The sequence below is a fragment of the Trifolium pratense genome, linkage group LG7, assembly GCF_020283565.1.
Source record: "Trifolium pratense cultivar HEN17-A07 linkage group LG7, ARS_RC_1.1, whole genome shotgun sequence".
NCBI lineage: Eukaryota > Viridiplantae > Streptophyta > Magnoliopsida > Fabales > Fabaceae > Trifolium > Trifolium pratense.
This window is the reverse complement of record NC_060065.1, coordinates 7,256,295-7,275,958: the sequence shown is the minus strand read 5'-3', so window position 1 is coordinate 7,275,958 and position 19,664 is coordinate 7,256,295. Positions and strand designations below refer to the sequence as shown.

The following is a 19,664-nucleotide window of genomic DNA, read 5'->3' as shown; positions in this document are numbered from 1 at the left end:
AAGAAGGAAAGAATTCATCTACCACATTCTCTCTAAAGAATATTGGAAGAATGAAGTTCATAGGAGATATTGAAGACCACACCATTCCTGATCCAAGCCAGAAAAGAAAAAGAGAGGAATTTGAAAAGGATAGCAATCTGAACCTTCTAGCTGAAGTCATGACAACACAGCAGGGAGACCATCCAGAGATCATTCTCCCAGTCTCAGCTCCAACAGAACAAACCAAAGAAACTGTAAGTGAGAAAACCACTTCTGCTCAGTTCAACCCTTTTGTATCCCTAGAGTCTGATAACCTAAGAAATGATTTTGGCAACCCTCAAAATCCACACACCTCTGTCTTGGATAATAACTTTTCCACCATTAATAATCCTGTCAATACATCCATCTTCTCACCTTTATTAACCTCTCCACAAACCTCCTTTGACACAACAGATTTTCTAAAAAATTTCATTTCAACTCCTTCAGATTTTTCAAAAATCCATCAGCCTATCTATACTGATGCTGGTCCATCTCTGCCATCCTTCCCTCAAAACTTTGCTTCCATGAACTCTTTTTGCACTAGCTATCCATCAACTGATTCTGCTGCATTCCAAAACTCTGCAAATATACCTCCTTTTGACTCTAGACCCATCAAAAAGTCAAAAGTTGAGAAAGATATGGCTAAGCTCTTTCAAGCCATCAAGATCAACAACACTCTGATGAACTACACTATCCATGAGCACCAGCTCTTTAGGACCTGGCTCATTGAAGAATTTTGCCCAGCAATGCGTATCAATCCACCTCCATCAAATCCTCCTCCACAAGTTCCAGATTTTCCAGAACTTGAAAAAGAATCCTCCTCTGATCCTACCTCTCCTGCAAATCCTCAGTAGCACTCCTTCGTACCTCCCAGGCCTTTTTGCTGTTGACAAAAGGGGGAGAATGAATTCTGTAGTAATTAGGGGGAGATTGTGAAGCCGTTTAACTCTTTTGAATTAATTCTGTTTGTTTCCAATGTACTTAGAATTTGTAGATATAGTTGGAAGTTGTTTTGGTTTCAACTTCTAATTGTATGTTGTTTGAATTCTAAGAACTTAGATTATGTTTTGAATTACTATGTTTTGATCATTAATCATGTACCTGAACAATGTCATATTCTCTGATTATGAGTTTGATTAATGGATGTTATGTTTGATTCAAATTTATGTCTTTACATATTTTTACTCAATTTGCATTTGCATATTTTATAAATTGATAAAGAATGCTAAAATTGAGGGGGAGCTTTATATGATTAAATCACAAGTATTATTACTGAATATGGTTTAATCAGAATCAATATCAAAAATTAATTAAAGGTTTTGTCATCATCAAAAAGGGGGAGATTGTTGAGACAAAATCCTATTTTGATGTTTTAAAGATAACAACCCTTAATTAAATTTTAATTTGATTCTGATCATTTTGTGATCTAACAAGTGCTCTTGAGTGATTTAATTTAAGAACAGATGCAATGGATTAAATTAACCTTGTTTCACTCATAAGAATAGAATCAAGCACGTTTTAGACAAATCTGCCTCAAGAGAATGATCTCAGATTGGTCTCCAGACTTATGTGTTCTAAAGCATAAGCACTTATTCAAGTCAACTGGTACAAGACAAGAAATAACTTTTAAGTTGGACTTATTAAAGGATCATAACAGTGCAAATAAGTCATTTAAGGCAAGGAATTGATTTTGGTTCTTGAGCTTACTCGAATAAGCTTCTTTAAGGAATAATAACTTCACATCTTGCAACAAGGCTTTATGTTCTCCAAGAACATCATTAAAGAAGTTAATCTAGACCAATGAGAACTCAGCAACAAGTACATACAGCTTGCAATGAAGGTTCATATCTGATCCAAAGTACAAGCTTATGACATGGGTGGCTACACTCTCCCATAAAATAGTACTTATCTCACTATTCATGTGTCCTTTGAAGGACAAGTGAACAGTGGCTACTCTATGCCTTTGATGAAGAGTTTACAGCTGGTTGACAACTTGAAACAACTTGCAACAGCTATATTTTCGTTGGACCTTATCCACACCATCTCAGAGAATGGTCTCCAACGTCCTGGAGAATGATCTCCCAGTTTCTGCACTTAGGTGGCAATCTTATCCAAATGAATTCAAATCTTATTTTCCCACATGGGAAATACATTTGCAAAGGATATACACTCAGAGACAACTCATTGACAGTTGGTGGAAGAATATTTCTGACCAACAAGTACAATGTGACAGTCAGAGACCATTAGAAGAATGATCTCCTGGAGCATCTCAAAGACAAAATCACATGGGCTGTTTTGTTTCTCTCACAACGGCTAGTTCCTCACTCACAACGGATATGTGTGATGTCCAAGCAACAAAGGAGCATCTCCATCTATAAATAGCACGTTGGTTTAATTGGAAGAGCAAGAACTTCAAGCACACAAAGCAATCTAATACATTCAAACAAGCTCTCCTTTTCACTCTTACTCTAAAGCTCTTTAGAAATCTAGGATCATATATTTGTAGAGTACTTTGAGTGTATCAATTTGTAAGCTTCACATCCGATTAGGTGTATAAGCTTAGATCCAAAGAAATTGTTGAAAAAACCTTAGGATTATCTCAAGTCAATTGGGTATAATTGATTGAGGTAGAGCAGCTGGTTATAGCTGGATACTTTGTGATCTTGGTTTAAGATCATAAAGGGTCTTTGATCTGGGCTTAGATCAAAGGGAAGTTTTCTGTAATCTTGGTCTAGATTATAGTGGATAATCTCACGCAAGTGGGGACTGGAGTAGCCCATACTATTAAGGGGTGAACCAGGATAAATTCTTTGTGTGATCTTCTCTTCCCTTACTCTTTTATTTGTGCAAACACTAACTCACACGAATCACTATATTGCACTTACATTCGAGGAGAACGTTCTCCAGTTAATCTAACCATTTACTATCGTAGTGTGTTATTGTGCTTAAATTGTTTTGCAGTTAAATTTTTAAAGGGTCACAATTCAAACCCCCCTTTCTTGTGACAAACATTGTTACTTCAACAACCTCTGCAACCTTGATACTATGGGTAAATAGAACATTGTCTTTCTTGGTACTGGTTTTCTACTACTTGACCTCGAATTTTTTGTTTGACGGTATCTTGGTTCTTCACAAAATTTACATTCAAGTAAATCACCGTCACTAACACCAAATTCATTGGTATAAAATATCATACAACCGTTAACACAACAGTTAATTCTCTTCACTCCTAGTCCTAGCTTTGACACTAGCTGCTTTGCCTCATAATAACTTCGCGGCAAATCACCGCGAGCGAAGATGGGTGTCGTATCCAGCACCAGTTTCGTGATCAAGTCCATAGCTAATTCTGGAACTAGATATTGAGACTTCAGACCCAAAAGTCTAACACAAACTGTTAACTTCGAGTCTGTAGAACCTTCAAACAACGGTACGTTGGTCTCTTTTAAAAGATCAAAAAATCTCTGAGCTTCGGCATTCGGCTCTTCATCTCCTTCACATTCATCTTCAAACTCGTTCACCACATTGTACCCAAGACCATCACTTATCATATTGTTCATCATGTTGAACGGGTAATGCTGATAATCTTGTGAAGGTAATTCCGCCGGGTAATTATGTTGATAATTTTGTGAAGGTAAAACAGTATTGCTTGATGAAGCACCTTGCTCCGATGTAAAGGATTCACCATGACTTGTCCAAACCCAATAATTCGGCTGAAATCCTTTAGTATGTAAATGAAACTTAATTTCATCTACGCTGCGAATACGTCTACATTGACAGACCACACAAGGACACCTAATTCCCCCTTCCCTAATAACAACGGGCTTTTGTTTTACTGCATCAATAAACAACTGAACCCCAAGTTTAAAAACGTCTTTAACATGCCCTCTTTTCCCATCTTCATAACGATCATACATCCATCTACGATCCATGTCTGGATAAATATAAAATATCAACACGACTATTTATATTATAGATATATTTCATATTAATTAGATCTACAATTAGGGGGTATCGACTTCCATGCATGTATAATCATTATTTATATAAACGTTTTTTTATTGGAATAAAAAATTAAATTGTTATTTATAAGTATTTTGTTTATTAAACATAATCATTTATTATTTTAAAAAACCATGTAACATTTATTTATTAAAAAAAAATGAAACAGAATTATTATATGACTTTAAAAAAACTCAATTAAAAAGTACATTAACTATATGACATGCATTTATTTATATATAAAACATAATTATTTTTTTATTTAAATGAAAAATTTAATTGTTTTAAGTATTTTGTTTAATTATCAATTAAAAAATACATTAACTATATGATATATATTTATTTCATTAATATATAAAACCTAATTATTTATTTATTTTAAATTACGTTTTTTTATTATTTAAATGAAAAATTTAATTGTTTTAAGTATTTTGTTTAATTAACAATTAAAAAGTACATTAACTATATGACATATTTATTTATATATAAAACATAATTATTTTTTTATTTAAATGAAAAATTTAATTGTTTTAAGTATTTTGTTTAATTATCAATTAAAAAATACATTAACTATATGATATGTATTTATTTCATTAATATATAAAACCTAATTATTTATTTATTTATTTTAAATTACGTTTTTTTTATTTAAATGAAAAATTTAATTGTTTTAAGTATTTTGTTTAATTAACATTTAAAAAGTACATTAACTATATATGACATGCATTTATTTCGTTAATATATAAAACAGAATTATTATTTTTTTTTTTAAAAACGTTTTTTATTTAAATAAAAAATTAAATTGTTAGTATTTCGTTTATTAATTAATAAAACGTTATTATTTATTATTTTTAACACTTTTTTAAATAAAAATTAAAACATAATTATCATTTTACATGCATGTGGTTAAGTTAAATATTAATAACTATTTTTCTTTTTACACGATCTAATAATTTTGTTAACAAAAATTAAAAATATAACTTTTAAACATCACATTAAACATATAACCGGCGAGAATAACTTTAAAAAAAATCACATTAAACATGTTAACCAACAATATATTTTAATAATAACAAAAAAAAATACTAACTTTAAAAAATCACACAAACATATATATTATACAAACCAAATAATATTACTTACTTGTTGTGCCGGGTAGTGTCTGACTTGGAGTTATTTAAACTAAGCTCCCAACCACAACAACGGACGAACCAACCATGAATCTTTAAATAAAAAAGAGAAAAACAACTATTAATAAAAATATATATAAACATTACAAAACAACTCATAAAGTTTTTTTAAGAAAAAAATTGAACTTACATTTTTATGCTGAGGAAGAGTGGTGTCTACATTATACTCCTATGTACAAATCGCCAGACAAAATAACACTTGCTACAAAAAAATTTAAAAACTAACTATTAGCATAAACACAATTTATCATATCAATATAAACATCAAATATTAAACTTGCATGAATATTAGAGAAATACTTACCAAAATGAAGAAAAACAAGAGTGAAATGATAAAAAGTTGGAGAATTTTTAGAGTTAAGAATTTTTAGAGAGATGTTGGAGAAATTTTAGATAGAGAAAGGATTGTAGGAAATGAGAGTTGTGAAGTGAAGGAAGATATATATAGAGGGGGATAAAATTCGTGAAAATCTGTTCTTGGAGCTTATTGGCGGTCAAAGCCGCCACTAAGCCCAACGGTTATATTTTTTTTCAATTTCCAACCACTTTGCGGCGGCCCAGGCCGCCATTAATGTCTGGGCAAGTTTCAAGAACATTACCGGTGGTCAAAACCGCCACTAAGTCCTCCAACGGTTATATTTTTTTTCAATTTCCAACCACTTTGCGGCGGCCCAGGCCGCCATTAATGTCTGGACGTGTTTCAAGAATATTACCGGCGGTCAAAACCGCCACTAAGTCCTCCAACGGCTACTTTTTTAAATTACCAACACTTTGTGGCGGTCTAGGCCGCCAGTAAGGTCTGAGGCGCCATTTTTTCTTTTTTATAAATATTCTTGGTTAGTTAGTGGCGGCCTGGACCGCCGGTAATGTCCAAGACAATTACTGACGGCCAGGACCGCCAATAAATTCAAATTTTCGTAATTAAATATTATTTGATAAGTTTGTGGCGGTTTTGGTTAATTATTGGGGGCTTAGGCCGCCAGTAAGCTACTGAGGGCCAAAACCGCCAGTAAATTTCGCCGGTAAATGAGTATTTTCTTGTAGTGTAAAAAGTAGTTAATTGAACGATCTTGAATTTGATTTCTGGTGAAAATAATTCTTATTTATACTCAAATTCTGGATTATCGGCTGTTAAGAAGTCCCACATCGGTTGCGAGATGGCCTGACTAAGTGTTTATAAACTAGAGGCAATCCTCACCTTACAAGCCGGTTTTGTAAGGTTGAGTTAGACCCAATACTCATTTCTAAGTTGGTATCAGAGCCTCTCCACGATCCGTTGGGCCACCTGTTATCAAGTTTCCGGAATCGGACCACCCACCGTTTATATCCACGCACCAAGCCCAATAGTGCTGGGCGTGAGGGTGTGTGTTAAGAAGTCTCACATCGGTTGCGAGATGGCCTGACTAAGTGTTTATAAACTAGAGGCAATCCTCACCTTACAAGCCGGTTTTGTAAGGTTGAGTTAGACTCAATACTCATTTCTAAGATCGGCGTTCCATTTCCTAGGAATCGGAGGGTTAATACCGAAAAAAAAACAAAGAAATATATATATCATAAGATCACTAAATAATATTTTTAAACTTGATAAGTTAACTTTTTCATTTTTGCATTAAGTTAACTTATTTAAGTACACCTAGTTCGATGATCAATTCTAGTATTAAAGTGGTTCCAGCCCCTCCCGATTGCAATTTTATTTTTGGCAATCTAAAAAAGAGTTTAATTGTTGTGCACTGTCGGTGTAAATTTTTTTTACACATGCATCCAATAACACGTTGCCACATCATTTAATGAATGTGACACATCATGTGTTTTTAATTACCATATATGATGTGTCGGAATATTATTGGATGTATGTGCAAAATAACTTTACACCGACGGTGCATATAAATTAAACTCATCTAAAAAATTGCAATTTTGCACGTGGGATGCGTACTTGGCAGCTCCCCTGCCTCTAGTCTAGCTTATATCATGGCAATTTTCATGATATTTGACATCCAACTTATATTCCATTATGTTTATATATCAATGTTGCATTTCAACGCCATTAAATGTCGTGGAGGCGTTACAAGAGAGTGAAATCTTATGAAAGCACAATTTTGTACCCTTTATCTATAGTTTTGATTTTGAACCCTCTTCAGCACAATTTTGTACCCACTGTCAATAGTTTTGACCCCTTCAACATTAGTATCAATTTCTAAAGTCTTCTACATTCCAATATATATCCAACAACTGCGTCAATAAAAATCTATATCCAACAAAAAATAATACATAAAAAATAACCAATGAAAGAACAAAATAAAAAAAAAATCTTATACTATCAGTTGAATAACAATATGATTAACTTGTATTTCACAATGAAATTTAAACCTATATACAAGAGAGAATCGTAAAATAAGAAATAAATAAAAGCTAAATATTGTTTAAGAAATAAATAAACATTATCAAATGAAGACACAAATGAAATGAGAGAGGTCAAAAATAAAAAACAACACAAATGAGAGAGCGGCAATATTTTTTTCCTATAGACGAAATGATAAAGTACCACTAAAATTCACACAATTGTAAGTTTAGGGGGTGTATTCAATTAGGATTTCAATGGATTTTAAAAGACTTTTTATGATGACAAAATCCTGTGGTATTCAATTAGGATTTTAAAAGACTTTAAAAAAGTCTAGTGGTATTTAATTAGGATTTTAAAAGACTTTAAAAAAGTCTAGTGATATTCAATCAAGACTCTTTACAACTTACAAAAAGTCTTGTGGTATTCAAAAGTATTCTAATTTCGATGGATTATAAAAAATAGGATTTTAATGGATTTTGATGGACTTTTTAGTGAATTTTGAGCTACAAAAAGTCTTTCCTCATATCAAGAGATTTTGATGGATTCTCATTTTTTTTATTTCTTTCACCTTTCCTTAAGTTTCTATTTCATGTTTCCTGATTATCTCATGTTTTTTATAATCACTTATATTTTCTCCCTACCTCTCCCCACGTTTCCTCTTCATGGTTGTCCTGCTACCATAGATAGTGTCACGATTCATTATAGGATATAGACATTGAAAATATATACAACAACATGTTTCAACAACAGCAACAAAACCTTGTTCGTCATTTTTTTTAAAAATTATTTTTTTGTTTATTCATTGATTTTTTTTTGGTAGAATTTTATTCATTGATTTTTTTATTATATTAATGATTGTTGATTTTTTTAAAGAATGATTAATTTCATTGATTGATTCATTATTATTTTAGAAGAAATTTATATCGAATTTATTGACTCATTTAAATCTTAAAAGTCTATAAAGTACTTCAAAATCTCAAAAGTCTGTGTCATAAAGTCTCACAAATTCTTGTGTTAAGAATCTTGATTGAAAAAGTCATTCAAAAAAGTCTTCTAAAATCTCATAAAATCAATACAATCTCACAAAGTCTTTTAAAATCTTCAAGATTTTTTTTGCTAAAATTGTCTTGTGAAATCTTAATCCAATACACCCCCTTAAATTCAAACTTGAATGAATACATTCCGTTTAACAATATCAGTATTTATCATTTGAGATACAACTTCTAAAAAAGGAGAGGAGGAAATTAAAAGATGAAAATTGAATGAGGATAATAGATAGCCATCACCCTAGTTTGATGGTTGTTGGTTTTTATAAGAAATCGGAGAAAGTTTATCTTAAAAGATGTACATTCAACTTTTATTGATGAGTTGATTCCATATTATAATGTTGATAGATGTTCAAAATCAAATATGGATGCTTATATAGCCAAGAAATTTGACTCACGTGCTTAATGAGCTTTCCTTATGACAAATTGTTTGGGAGAATCCGACTTCAATTTCTGGTTGAAATAATTTTTTGTCAGACTTTATTTACTTCACGGCCGAACTTTGAATTACATATGCACCCCTTCTCTTGATCGGATGATTAGTACAAGAAAAAAAAAAAGAAATAACGTGAAAAGTGTTCGTTATCTATAAAAAAATCGAAAAGTGCACCTGTACATTTGTTCTAAAATAAAAAAGAAATCGATAAATTGATGTATTTAATCTAAATTTTCAACCAAATAAATTATTTTTTCTATTAATTTTTCTTATATTTTGGTGGTTGGATGGAGCATTATTTTGATGTTTTACTTGACCAGTGTTTGCATTATTATATAGACCTAGATGTTGATAGTCACATTGTAGGGTTTGTGTCTCTAGTCTCACACCTTTATAAATATGCAACCCCCTGGCTATTATTTTCACCACATGCACCACTCTAGTCTTCCACATCAATCAATATTCTAAAACCTTAATTTGATCATCAGTCTCTCTGGGTGTCTTGATTTCACATTTCGATTTCTCAAGTTTAAGCTTACACAACAAATTGAACTAATATATAATATTTGTATTGTTTAAGAAAACATGTTGTCTAGGAAGGTTAGTGAAGACTCTCATGGGCAAGACTCTTCTTACTTTCTAGGATGGCAAGAATACGAGAAGAATCCCTATCATCCAATTCATAATCCCACAGGAATCATTCAGATGGGACTTGCGGAGAATCAGGTTTATTAATTTCTCAGTCTACTCGCATTTTTTGTCCACAAATTTTATCTCTAAAAAATGTTAAAATTATTAGGTCGGACGCCATAATCGAAATTTTAAACTTATTTTAGGCTTTCAAAAAGGCGGCATAAATCGTTGTTTTAAACTTTCATTTTTCCTTTTGATAATAATAGACTTTCATTTATTTAAAGGCCCTTAAGCCTCCAAACTAAATTAAAACGTTATTATTAAGTTTATACTTTGTATATCTAATACGAATCTCTCAAAAATGGTTCAAAAGTTGATCTTAACTAATTTTAATAAAAAATAAATTTTATAATAATAAAATATGGAGAACATAATTATATATATTTTTTGGGTAGAACATAAATTATTTTTATTAAATTTACTAAAATATAATATGGTCCATATATATATATATATATATATATATATATATATATTAGATGCTGAATATATTCTTCGTAATGGTGGCTATGTTTGTCAACTATATCAAGCCAAGCACTTGAGAGAAACTGACAACTTTTTAAGTAATTTGCAGCTTTCATTTGACCTTGTTGAATCATGGCTCGAAAGAAATTCCGATGTAGTGGAGATGAAGAAAGATGGAATATCCATATTTAGAGAACTCGCTCTTTTCCAGGATTATCATGGCTTACCTGCTCTCAAAAATGTAACACATACTTTTTTGAGAATTCAGTAACATATTGTTTAGAGAGTTTATACGGTGCATTTAATTTTAAGTTTTAATAAATGAATGATACTTTTTATGAATAAAAAAATTATTTGTCGATTATTGTATCTTAGAGAAAATCATTTATTCAAGTTTATTCTTGATAGCACTTTCGTGAGAGATTATTTTCATGAGTTTATGCTTGATTGCACCCGCTGCAACATCATGCTGCATGGATGCATTGGTCTACTAAAATTCTCTTCATGTGCTTCCATATATTGCGCCAATACCATAGACATAGACTATCACTTTAATGAGCATGCAGTCCCTCATTGCATAAAAATACGTATTGGTATTGGTATATATATGCAAAACACAATACGTATTGGTATATATATGCAATGCAAAACACTTCTTTCTACGTATTGGTATCATTTTACGTACTTAGAATAAAAAAATTGAAAAAAATAATTATTTATTTATTTCTTATATTTTAAGAAGGAGGGAGTGTACTCAATTCAATATTTAATTTTTATTTTGTAGGAACTGGTGGAGTTTATGGGAAAAATAAGAGGAAATAGAATAAAATTGGATTCAGAGAATCTTGTCCTCACAGCTGGCGCAACTTCAGCAAATGAAATTCTCATGTTTTGTCTCGCTGATCCAGGGGAAGCTTTCATTCTTCCCACACCCTATTATCCTGGGTACATATATATATTTATACCACTTTTATTAAATTAGTTAAATTATTTAATGCCATTGACAAATATATATTGAAAAAATGGATAAAAACATAATACATTTTTGTAGTTAACGAAGTTGTAAAATTGATTAATGATACAACTGAATTTTTATATTACAAATTTTTTTCTTCATATTAAAAATAAAATAAAAGGTCATGCTGCCAGACACTAGTTAAGCAAACAAAAGAGGTATATTTTACATTGAAAATAATATTTTTTTTTTTATATTTTAAAAACATTAACTAAACAAATTTCAAGTGAATTACAACCATCATTATCTCTATTCCATTCTTTCGATTTCATTAGTTTTAGTGTATTCAAGTGAATTACAACCATCATAATTTCAAGATAATTTCAAATGTATTCATCATTACTTGTGAAACAAGAAATTATTGCTGCGCCTATTCTATTTCTTGAGCCTATTTTCAGTGTGTGCATTGATCCTATCTTGCACCAACAATGATAACATTTGGATCAATTGTTTTAAACTATACAACAAAACTGCAATTCAAATGCTAAATTCACATTAATTTTTTTTATCATAATAGTAATTTAATTAATTGTAAGTTGCTAATTAACACTTAAAATTTTGTTGACTTAATAAAAATTTGGCAGGTTTAACAGAGATCTTAAATGGCGAACAGGAGTTGAAATCATTCCAATGCATTGCTCAAGTTCAAACGGTTTCAGAATCACATCCTCTGCTTTAGAACAAGCCTATGAAGAAGCAAAAAACAAGAACCTTATTGTCAAAGGGGTATTAGTAACTAATCCCTCAAACCCATTAGGCACAACAATGACCAAAAAAGAGCTTAACAAACTAGTAGATTTTGCAATAAACAAACAGATTCACATAATAAGCGACGAAATCTACTCGGGTACTGTCTTCGACTCACCAAAATTCGTAAGCATCATGGAAGTTATCAGCGAAAGAAGTCTAAAAAATGATGAAATTTCGAAGCATGTTCATGTTATTTATAGTCTCTCTAAAGACCTCGGTGTACCTGGTTTTCGTGTTGGAATGATATATTCAAATAACAAAAGTGTTATATCTGCAGCTACCAAAATGTCAAGTTTTGGACTTATTTCGTCGCAAACTCAATATTTGGTCGCAAAATTACTCGGTGATAAGAAATTTATTTATAAGTATATGGATGAGAATAAGAGAAGATTGAAGAAACGTAAGGAAATGGTTGTTAATGGTTTAAGAAATGCCGGGATTCGGTGTTTAAATAGCAATGCTAGTTTGTTTTGTTGGGTTGATATGAGACATTTGTTGAGTTCTTCAAGTTTTGAGGCAGAGAAAGAGCTTTGGAAAGTGATTATTTACAAAGTTGGTTTGAATATATCTCCTGGCTCTTCTTGTAATTGTTCTGAACCAGGGTGGTTTAGGATTTGTTTTGCTAATATGACTCAAGAAACTTTACAAGTTGCAATGCAAAGGATTAAGGTCTTTATGGATTCGTATTCAACCATGTTTTCTATCAAACAACCATTTCTCACTAATAGTACTAATGTCAATTATTATTATAACACTACTAGATGGATGGGAAATTACTAAGTTTTCAATTTATCATCTTATGAATGTATAATGAGGGCCCAAAAGTGTGCACAATGAAGAACTACTTGCACATATATGTATATTATTTGGTGCTATATGGCTACAAATCTTTGATTGAGTTGTAATCCTTTAGCCCTTAATAAGAGGTAGGTTAAGCAACTTGTAATGAGTTTGAGTACCCCATATTCTCCTTTAATTTGTAATCCTTTAGCCCTTAATAAGAGGTAGGTTAAGCCACTTATAATGAGTTTTAGTACCCCCCCCCCATATTCTCCTTTTAATATGCCTATCTAAAAATAAATAAGTTTTTTTTAGCTTTTATAAATATTTTTATATTTAAAAGTTAAAAAAATAAATTTCCAAATAAAGATTTAATTAATTAAAAATAATATCATACTTCTTTATGAAAAAAAATAAATTTATCTTTAAATTCAGTTTGAAAATATGTATAGAATATCAATTCATGGTGGGAAATTATTTTTTCGGACTTTACTTACTCGTGACTGAATTGTGGATTATCAAATCCCTTCCTCAAAAATTAGAGGGTTAAAAACAAAAAATGTATAGAATAAATTCTTTCCTCCCATTTAGTCAAAAAAAAAAAATTCTTTCCTCCCATATCAAGAGAATTTTTGTAGGTGAATATTACTTTATACATCTTAATAAGTGATGTACTAGTACATCGCTGAGGTGAATGCTTAAAAATTAATAAATATTATAAGTGAACTTGTTAAAATTATCCACCTCGATGATGTACCGAAACATATCTAAATAAGATTTTTTTTGTTGACAAACATCTCCAAATAAGATATGTTAATGAAGAATTTACAATTATTTATTATTTCTGAAAGTTATAATATCATAATACATAATGTAATATCATAATTATAAGGTTAAATTGCACTTTTAGCACCCTAATTTTTACAAACTTCCGATTTTGGCCTCGTAATTTTTAAAATAATACTCTTGGCCCCATAACCCTTTTGCAAAAGGATGACCATCACCGATTTTGGCTAAACCAATTCACATCTGTCAAATGACTCGCATGCCATATCAGCATGCCTTGTCAGATGGAGAATGGCTCACAAGCCGCATTAACATGACTTGTCGCATATGTTGATGTGACACGTGAGTCATTGTCCATGTGACAATACATATTGACGTAACATGTGATTCGCATGCCGCATATGCGTCGATTTGGTCAGAGTGCCAAAGTCGCAAGTTTTTGAAAATTAAGATGCTAATTTAAAAATTAAGGGATGAAAATTACAAATTTGTAAAAAATATGGTTAGTAACTAGTAAGTGCATAATCATATTGTTGTATTAGAAAAGCTTTTGTTTGGGTTTGAGACATTGGGGGTTGGCCACGTGGAGAATTAGTTAGTCTCTCTATTTTTGTTTTAGATTGCAAAAATGCAACAAGAAAGAAAGAAATAATACCTTAAGATTTTGAGATTCATTTCATTTCATGCGATTCCATTCCACATTTAACTGCCCATTCATCGTTCTCTTTTCAATTTCACAATTTTCATAAACAAGAAAAAAACAGAAAACTTTTAGGGTTTCAAATTGCATTTTTCTCCTTAAATCATTCTCTTAATAAAACCTTCTCCCAAATTGTGAATCCAATTCACAATCTATTTTGTTTCTTCCTTCAATGTTTTGATTGATTTTTCCATCATTGTTTTCCTCATTTCTCTTCATTCACAATTTGTTCACATATACATGTGCAGGTATTTTCCTAATTTCTTTTTTTCCCTCCTTTCATATATTAATTTTTACGCAAGAAAGAAATTAAACCTTGCATTTGATTTATATCATATCATATCCTACCATGTTATTATTTAAATATTTAACAACACCTTTCGTTCGTTCATGTGTAATTAATTATATTGAATATATATATTGTGTTTTCAGGTGATTAATGTGATTTTGTGTTTTTGTTATTTGGTAATGAGAGGTGTTAACTTTGCCAATTTAGTGAGCAGAGATGAACATTGCTGCTCTTTTAACTTCAGCTGGAATTAATATCACCGTATGTGTGGTACTATTTTCGCTTTATTCAATATTAAGAAAACAACCTAGCAATTTTAATGTATACTTTGGAAGAAGACTAGCCACACTATCTTCGAAAAACGTTGATCTTAGTTTAGAAAGATTTGTTCCATCTCCCACATGGGTAATGAAAGCATGGAATACAACTCAAGAAGAACTTCTTACTATTGGGGGTTTGGATGTCGTGGTTTTTAACCGGATACTTATCTTCAGGTTCTTCAATTCAACTTTGTTATATACTATGTCATTTCCTATGAAGCATGGATACAGACATAATAATTCAATGTAATCATATCATATGTATCAGTGTCATGTCAGACACTGGGACACGCCTAATCTGAGGAATGTCTGTGCTTCATAGATCATTTGTGGTTTTACTTACTAACTATTGATATTGTTACTTTCTGCTTCAGTATTCGAGTATTTTCTGTTTCTGCTATCATCTGCACTATTTTAGTGCTTCCGGTGAATTACTATGGCCGAAACACGATACATAAAGACATACCTTTTGAGTCACTAGAAGTATTTACCATTGAGAATGTCATGGAAGGATCCAGATGGTATGAACAATGTTTTATTTTTCTGATGAAAGTGTTTCTCATGTGAGTGTAGTTCAAATAGAAAATAATGTGCAGAAGCAGAAAATGAAATATATAAATATGTTTATGATGATTTCTTATATGTTTGGTTTCATTCTTTTGCTTGATTTCAGGCTTTGGTCTCATTGTCTAGCATTATACATCATAACAATTACAGCTTGTACTCTACTTTACTTTGTAAGGATATGATTTTACATGTCTTTGTTGTGTTACCTAACAAGTTTTTTTCTATGACTCATATTGTCCAACTAATTAAATAGCAATAATGTTCAGGAATATAAGAACATTACTACTTTGCGGCTAGTACATATCACTGGATTGCCTCCAAAACCAAGTCAATTTACTATTCTTGTCAGAGGAATACCCTGGTCTGCTGATGAATCATATTGTGAAGCTGTGAAAAAGTTTTTCACATATTACCATGCATCAACATATTTGTCACACCAAATAGTGTATGAGTCTGGTGCTGTTCAGAAGCTGAAGGTCTGCATCTTATCTTTAACCACTTTTATGTATATTAAGACTATATTTCACTTATGTTTTCTTTATTCAAAATTATTTGTGCAATTTTTTAAGCCCTGTTTGTTTTTGTCACATTTATTATTGTCAAAACTCAAAAGTATGTAGTACAAATTTGAAGGGAATTATTTGATTCAAGGTATTTTGACTTTATATGTGGGGTTTAATACGAAATATTTGTTTACATTTATCTCTTGGAAAATTATTGATTAACATTCATTTGTATCTTTACACAAAAAATCCTTAATATATATGATGTTCTCTAACAGAGGTTTGAACTCTAATAAATGATTTCATAAGTACTTGTAGAATTTTATTTCATTTAATCTTCTTCCTTTAGGATGATGCAGAATATGCATGTAAGGTGCTCGGTGATGGTTTGGAACAGTCTTGTAAGCCAACTATGATGCAGTGTTACTTTTGTGGAGGAACCAATAATTTTAAGATTATTGCTAATGAAATGGATAGTATACATTCGAGAACAAGCTACAGTGACGTGCATATGGTTCCAAGAAAAAAGGTTAATATTCTTGCTAGGTTGATTTTTATATGTTATGATTATGATTTATGACATTATTTGCAAACATCTTTCATTTTATAATATAGAGAAATATGATGTTCAGACATTTAATATGATTTGGCATAGTTAAGAGAACTTTCTTCAATTATACTCGAGTTTTAGTTATTCCCTTAATCAATAGAAATGTTGTTTGGACATAAAAAAATTGTTGTCGAGTGTTTTTCGTGTGTATATTTGAAATGTGTGTAAAGTGTATAAAGTAAAAAGTAGGAGAGAGATGAAGATAAACATATATTTGACACTTTTGATTTTCTAGCACAATAAATTGTAGATCTTCTGAAAAGAGTTCAAAGAGTCCTGCATAATAATGTTGTATCGTAGTTGCAGGAATGTGCAGCTGCCTTCGTGTTCTTTAAAACTCGGTATGCTACTCTTATGGCTGCTCGAAATCTTCAAGCATCAAATCCTATGTTATGGGTGACAGATCAAGCTCCTGAACCACGTGATGTTTACTGGTCCAACCTTTGCATACCATACAAACAACTTTGGATTCGAAAGATATTTACATGGGTGGCTTCTACCACATTTGTGCTTGTATTCCTCATCCCTGTCACATTTACACAAGGCATGACTCAACTAGAGAAGCTTGAGAAAATGTTCCCTTTCTTGACAGATATAGTTAAAAAGTAAGATATTACTTGCTTCCATATCTTTACTCTCTCATTTGTTTTGACAATACATAAAAACCAACTTTTTATTCTTAATTTCCACGGGTGAGTTCGGTCTATGTCCTCCAGGTTTTTTTCTTTTCATTTTTATAAGATTATGAGGTGTCAACATAGTTAAGATTCCTTCCATTATTCTGTTGCCTTTACATTTGTTTATGTTACAGTTATCATAATTAAGCATGATAAATTAATTTTGAATTTTCATTTTGGTAAATCAATTTCAAAAAGAGCAAAAAAAAGATGCATTTTATTATAAATAAATCAATTCAAAATTTTATATCATGTGACTTACTACTCTTATCATCTAACTGTAAATTATGATTCATATTTATTCATCCATGGTATGTAGAATATCATGTAGGAGTTCAAAATTTTAAAATGTTAAAAATTCATTGTAAAGTGACCCAATACTTTTTTTCCAGGAGCTTTATGGCTCAACTGGTGACTGGATACTTGCCAAGTGTTATTTTGGTTGTATTTTTAATGGGTGTTCCACCAGTGATGATGTTACTTTCCGCAATCGAGGGCCCAATTTCCCGTAGTGGCAGGAAAAAAAGTGCATGTTGCAAAGTCTTGTATTTCGTTATTTGGAATGTGTTTTTTGTCAATGTTTTTGCTGGGTCTGTTATCAGTCAACTCTCAGTGTTTACTAGTATAACAGAACTACCTGCCCAACTAGCAAAGGCTGTCCCAGCTCAGGTGATGTACTCATGTTCCAAGATGACAATTTTCTATTGTAAATTATGTGCATATCACTCAATACACATCTTATTTGGATATATATATATCAGTATACTGCTGAGGTGGATACTTCTAAGAAGTCCAAAACTAATAAACATTATTTGTGAACTAATCAGAATTATCCACCTGAGCATTGTAACAGTACATATCCAAATAAGATGTGTACCAAAGAAAGAATTCACAAAATTATGTAGCCTTTGTATGAAATTACATAGACATCAAAGAGTTGAATAATAAGTTAATCTTAAGTGATTTGCTATTAATTATAGAATTGTTCCTTTTTCATGTCAAACAGGCTACATTCTTCACAACATATGTTTTATCATCTGGTTGGGCAGCTCTAGGTTTTGAGATTATGCAACCGTTTGCTCTTTTTTGTAACTGGTTCCAAAGATTAGTACTCTGCTCTAGGGAAGATTCATACAATGGCTTCCTAAGATTTCCGTACCATACAGAAGTTCCAAGGGTCCTTCTATTTGGATTTCTTGGGTTCACATGTTCTATTTTGGCACCTTTGATACTGCCCTTTCTATTATTCTACTTTTTCCTTGCATACATCGTTTATCGTAATCAGGTTAGTATTTTGATTTTCACCATGTTTTTGTGTTCTTTTGTTCAATCATAATGTTTATTGTGCTTAATTTTTCTACTTAGGGGCACATCTACATAGTGATCATTTGAATTTATGCAGCTAATCATATATATTTTCAAATGCAAATTCATCAACCTATCATTTGAATCATACCATTTCATGTATTGTTTTAGCTTACATATATTTTTAGTCCCTCTAAGTATGTTAAAAAGAAATTTTAGTCGCTCTAATTTTTTTCTGTCGAACTTTGTCTTGAAAAAAGGCTTCCATTTAATATTATCATTTGCAGATTCTCAATGTGTATATTACAAAATATGATGGTGGCGGACAGTTTTGGCCTCTTGCCCACAACACCATAATCTTTTCATTGCTTGTGGCACAAGTTATTGCACTTGGGGTGTTTGGACAAAAACGTTCAACTATTGCATCTGGATTTACCATTCCATTGTTGATCGGTACCGTTCTATTTAACGAATATTGTCGGCAACGATTTCTTCCAGTATTTAAGAATGATGCAACACAGGTATAGTGTCTTACTCTCACCATATCACCCTATATGTTTCTCATTCTCTTATTTAAAATTAGTATACTTTTTTGTTTTAGGTTCTTATTGACATGGATACAAGAGATAAAAATTGTGGAAGGCTGGAAGAAATTTATGATCAATTGCATTCAGCTTATTGCCAATTCAAAAATAGCTCTACTCTTGCTGAACGTTTCAGTTATCCAGATAAAGAACGTATTCAGAGACTTCAGAGTTCAGAAAATTTAGAGACAGGTTTGCATCTATTCAATGGTGGAGTTTGATATTAAGAATTAAAGATATGATTGACAACTTGACTATGTTTGTTTTTTTTATTATCTTTTAGGCAAAAACAACATCCAACAAGCGATATCATGGTCTCATCGATAGTTTGATTTTGTAGAAATCAGTGTTAGGGTTGTAGATTTTACGAAAATCATGATGATTTCTATAAATGGAGGTTGTACACATGTAAATTTAGATTATCCCGATCAAAATGCTTGTACAGAATATAGGAATCAGAATCTTCCCATAATGATTAGTTGTGCAACATACTGTGAATATCTTTGTAATTGTCATATTTTCTAAGTAATTGCAAATATTTAAGATGAAATAATTGTTCATCATATTTAGAAGAGTCGGATTTCTTCAAA

The 19,664-nt window shown here is 31.3% G+C and overlaps 3 protein-coding genes and 1 long non-coding RNA gene across 5 annotated transcripts; 2 read left to right on the top strand and 2 right to left on the bottom strand.

Annotated features, from left to right (window-relative positions):
- Positions 1–3,032: 3,032 nt before the first annotated feature.
- LOC123895765 lies at positions 3,033–3,947 on the bottom strand. The gene has a single exon (XM_045946255.1). The coding sequence runs from the start codon at positions 3,945–3,947 to the stop codon at positions 3,033–3,035; it is 915 nt and encodes a 304-aa protein (XP_045802211.1).
- A 1,251-nt stretch (positions 3,948–5,198) lies between these two features.
- LOC123894263 lies at positions 5,199–5,646 on the bottom strand. Its single transcript, XR_006803657.1, has 3 exons — positions 5,512–5,646; positions 5,338–5,409; positions 5,199–5,240 (listed from the first exon to the last, which is right to left on the bottom strand). It is a non-coding gene; the product is annotated as an uncharacterized LOC123894263 (long non-coding RNA).
- Positions 5,647–9,615: 3,969 nt separating this feature from the next.
- LOC123895764 (1-aminocyclopropane-1-carboxylate synthase 3-like) lies at positions 9,616–12,733 on the top strand. Its single transcript, XM_045946254.1, has 4 exons — positions 9,616–9,756; positions 10,298–10,429; positions 10,973–11,133; positions 11,788–12,733. Exons 1-4 carry the CDS (start codon positions 9,616–9,618, stop codon positions 12,731–12,733), a joined length of 1,380 nt encoding a protein of 459 aa, XP_045802210.1.
- Positions 12,734–14,049: 1,316 nt separating this feature from the next.
- Positions 14,050–19,664, top strand: LOC123894255 (CSC1-like protein RXW8). 2 transcript variants are annotated; one of them, XM_045944206.1, is made up of 12 exons: positions 14,050–14,467; positions 14,652–15,002; positions 15,203–15,349; positions 15,502–15,565; positions 15,662–15,871; positions 16,248–16,427; positions 16,815–17,113; positions 17,578–17,854; positions 18,192–18,470; positions 18,778–19,011; positions 19,092–19,266; positions 19,358–19,664. In XM_045944206.1, exons 2-12 carry the CDS (start codon positions 14,725–14,727, stop codon positions 19,399–19,401), a joined length of 2,187 nt encoding a protein of 728 aa, XP_045800162.1. In that variant the 5' UTR covers positions 14,050–14,467; positions 14,652–14,724; the 3' UTR covers positions 19,402–19,664. The 2 variants fall into 2 exon arrangements, with proteins under 2 accessions (XP_045800162.1, XP_045800161.1); XM_045944205.1 differs by having other exon boundaries at positions 14,161–14,467; positions 16,809–17,113; positions 19,358–19,643.

Excerpts from the sequence above, each read along its gene's own strand:
- LOC123895765 (XM_045946255.1), bottom strand. The coding sequence starts at position 3,947 with ATGGATCGTAGATGGATGTATGATCGTTATGAAGATGGGAAAAGAGGG.
- LOC123895764 (XM_045946254.1), top strand. The coding sequence starts at position 9,616 with ATGTTGTCTAGGAAGGTTAGTGAAGACTCTCATGGGCAAGACTCTTCT. Across the intron at positions 9,757-10,297 it reads TGGGACTTGCGGAGAATCAG|CTTTCATTTGACCTTGTTGA; the intron begins GTTTATTAATTT and ends AGTAATTTGCAG. Across the intron at positions 10,430-10,972 it reads GCTTACCTGCTCTCAAAAAT|GAACTGGTGGAGTTTATGGG; the intron begins GTAACACATACT and ends TTTATTTTGTAG.
- LOC123894255 (XM_045944205.1), top strand. The coding sequence starts at position 14,725 with ATGAACATTGCTGCTCTTTTAACTTCAGCTGGAATTAATATCACCGTA. Across the intron at positions 17,114-17,577 it reads TTGACAGATATAGTTAAAAA|GAGCTTTATGGCTCAACTGG; the intron begins GTAAGATATTAC and ends CTTTTTTTCCAG. Across the intron at positions 17,855-18,191 it reads CAAAGGCTGTCCCAGCTCAG|GCTACATTCTTCACAACATA; the intron begins GTGATGTACTCA and ends CATGTCAAACAG.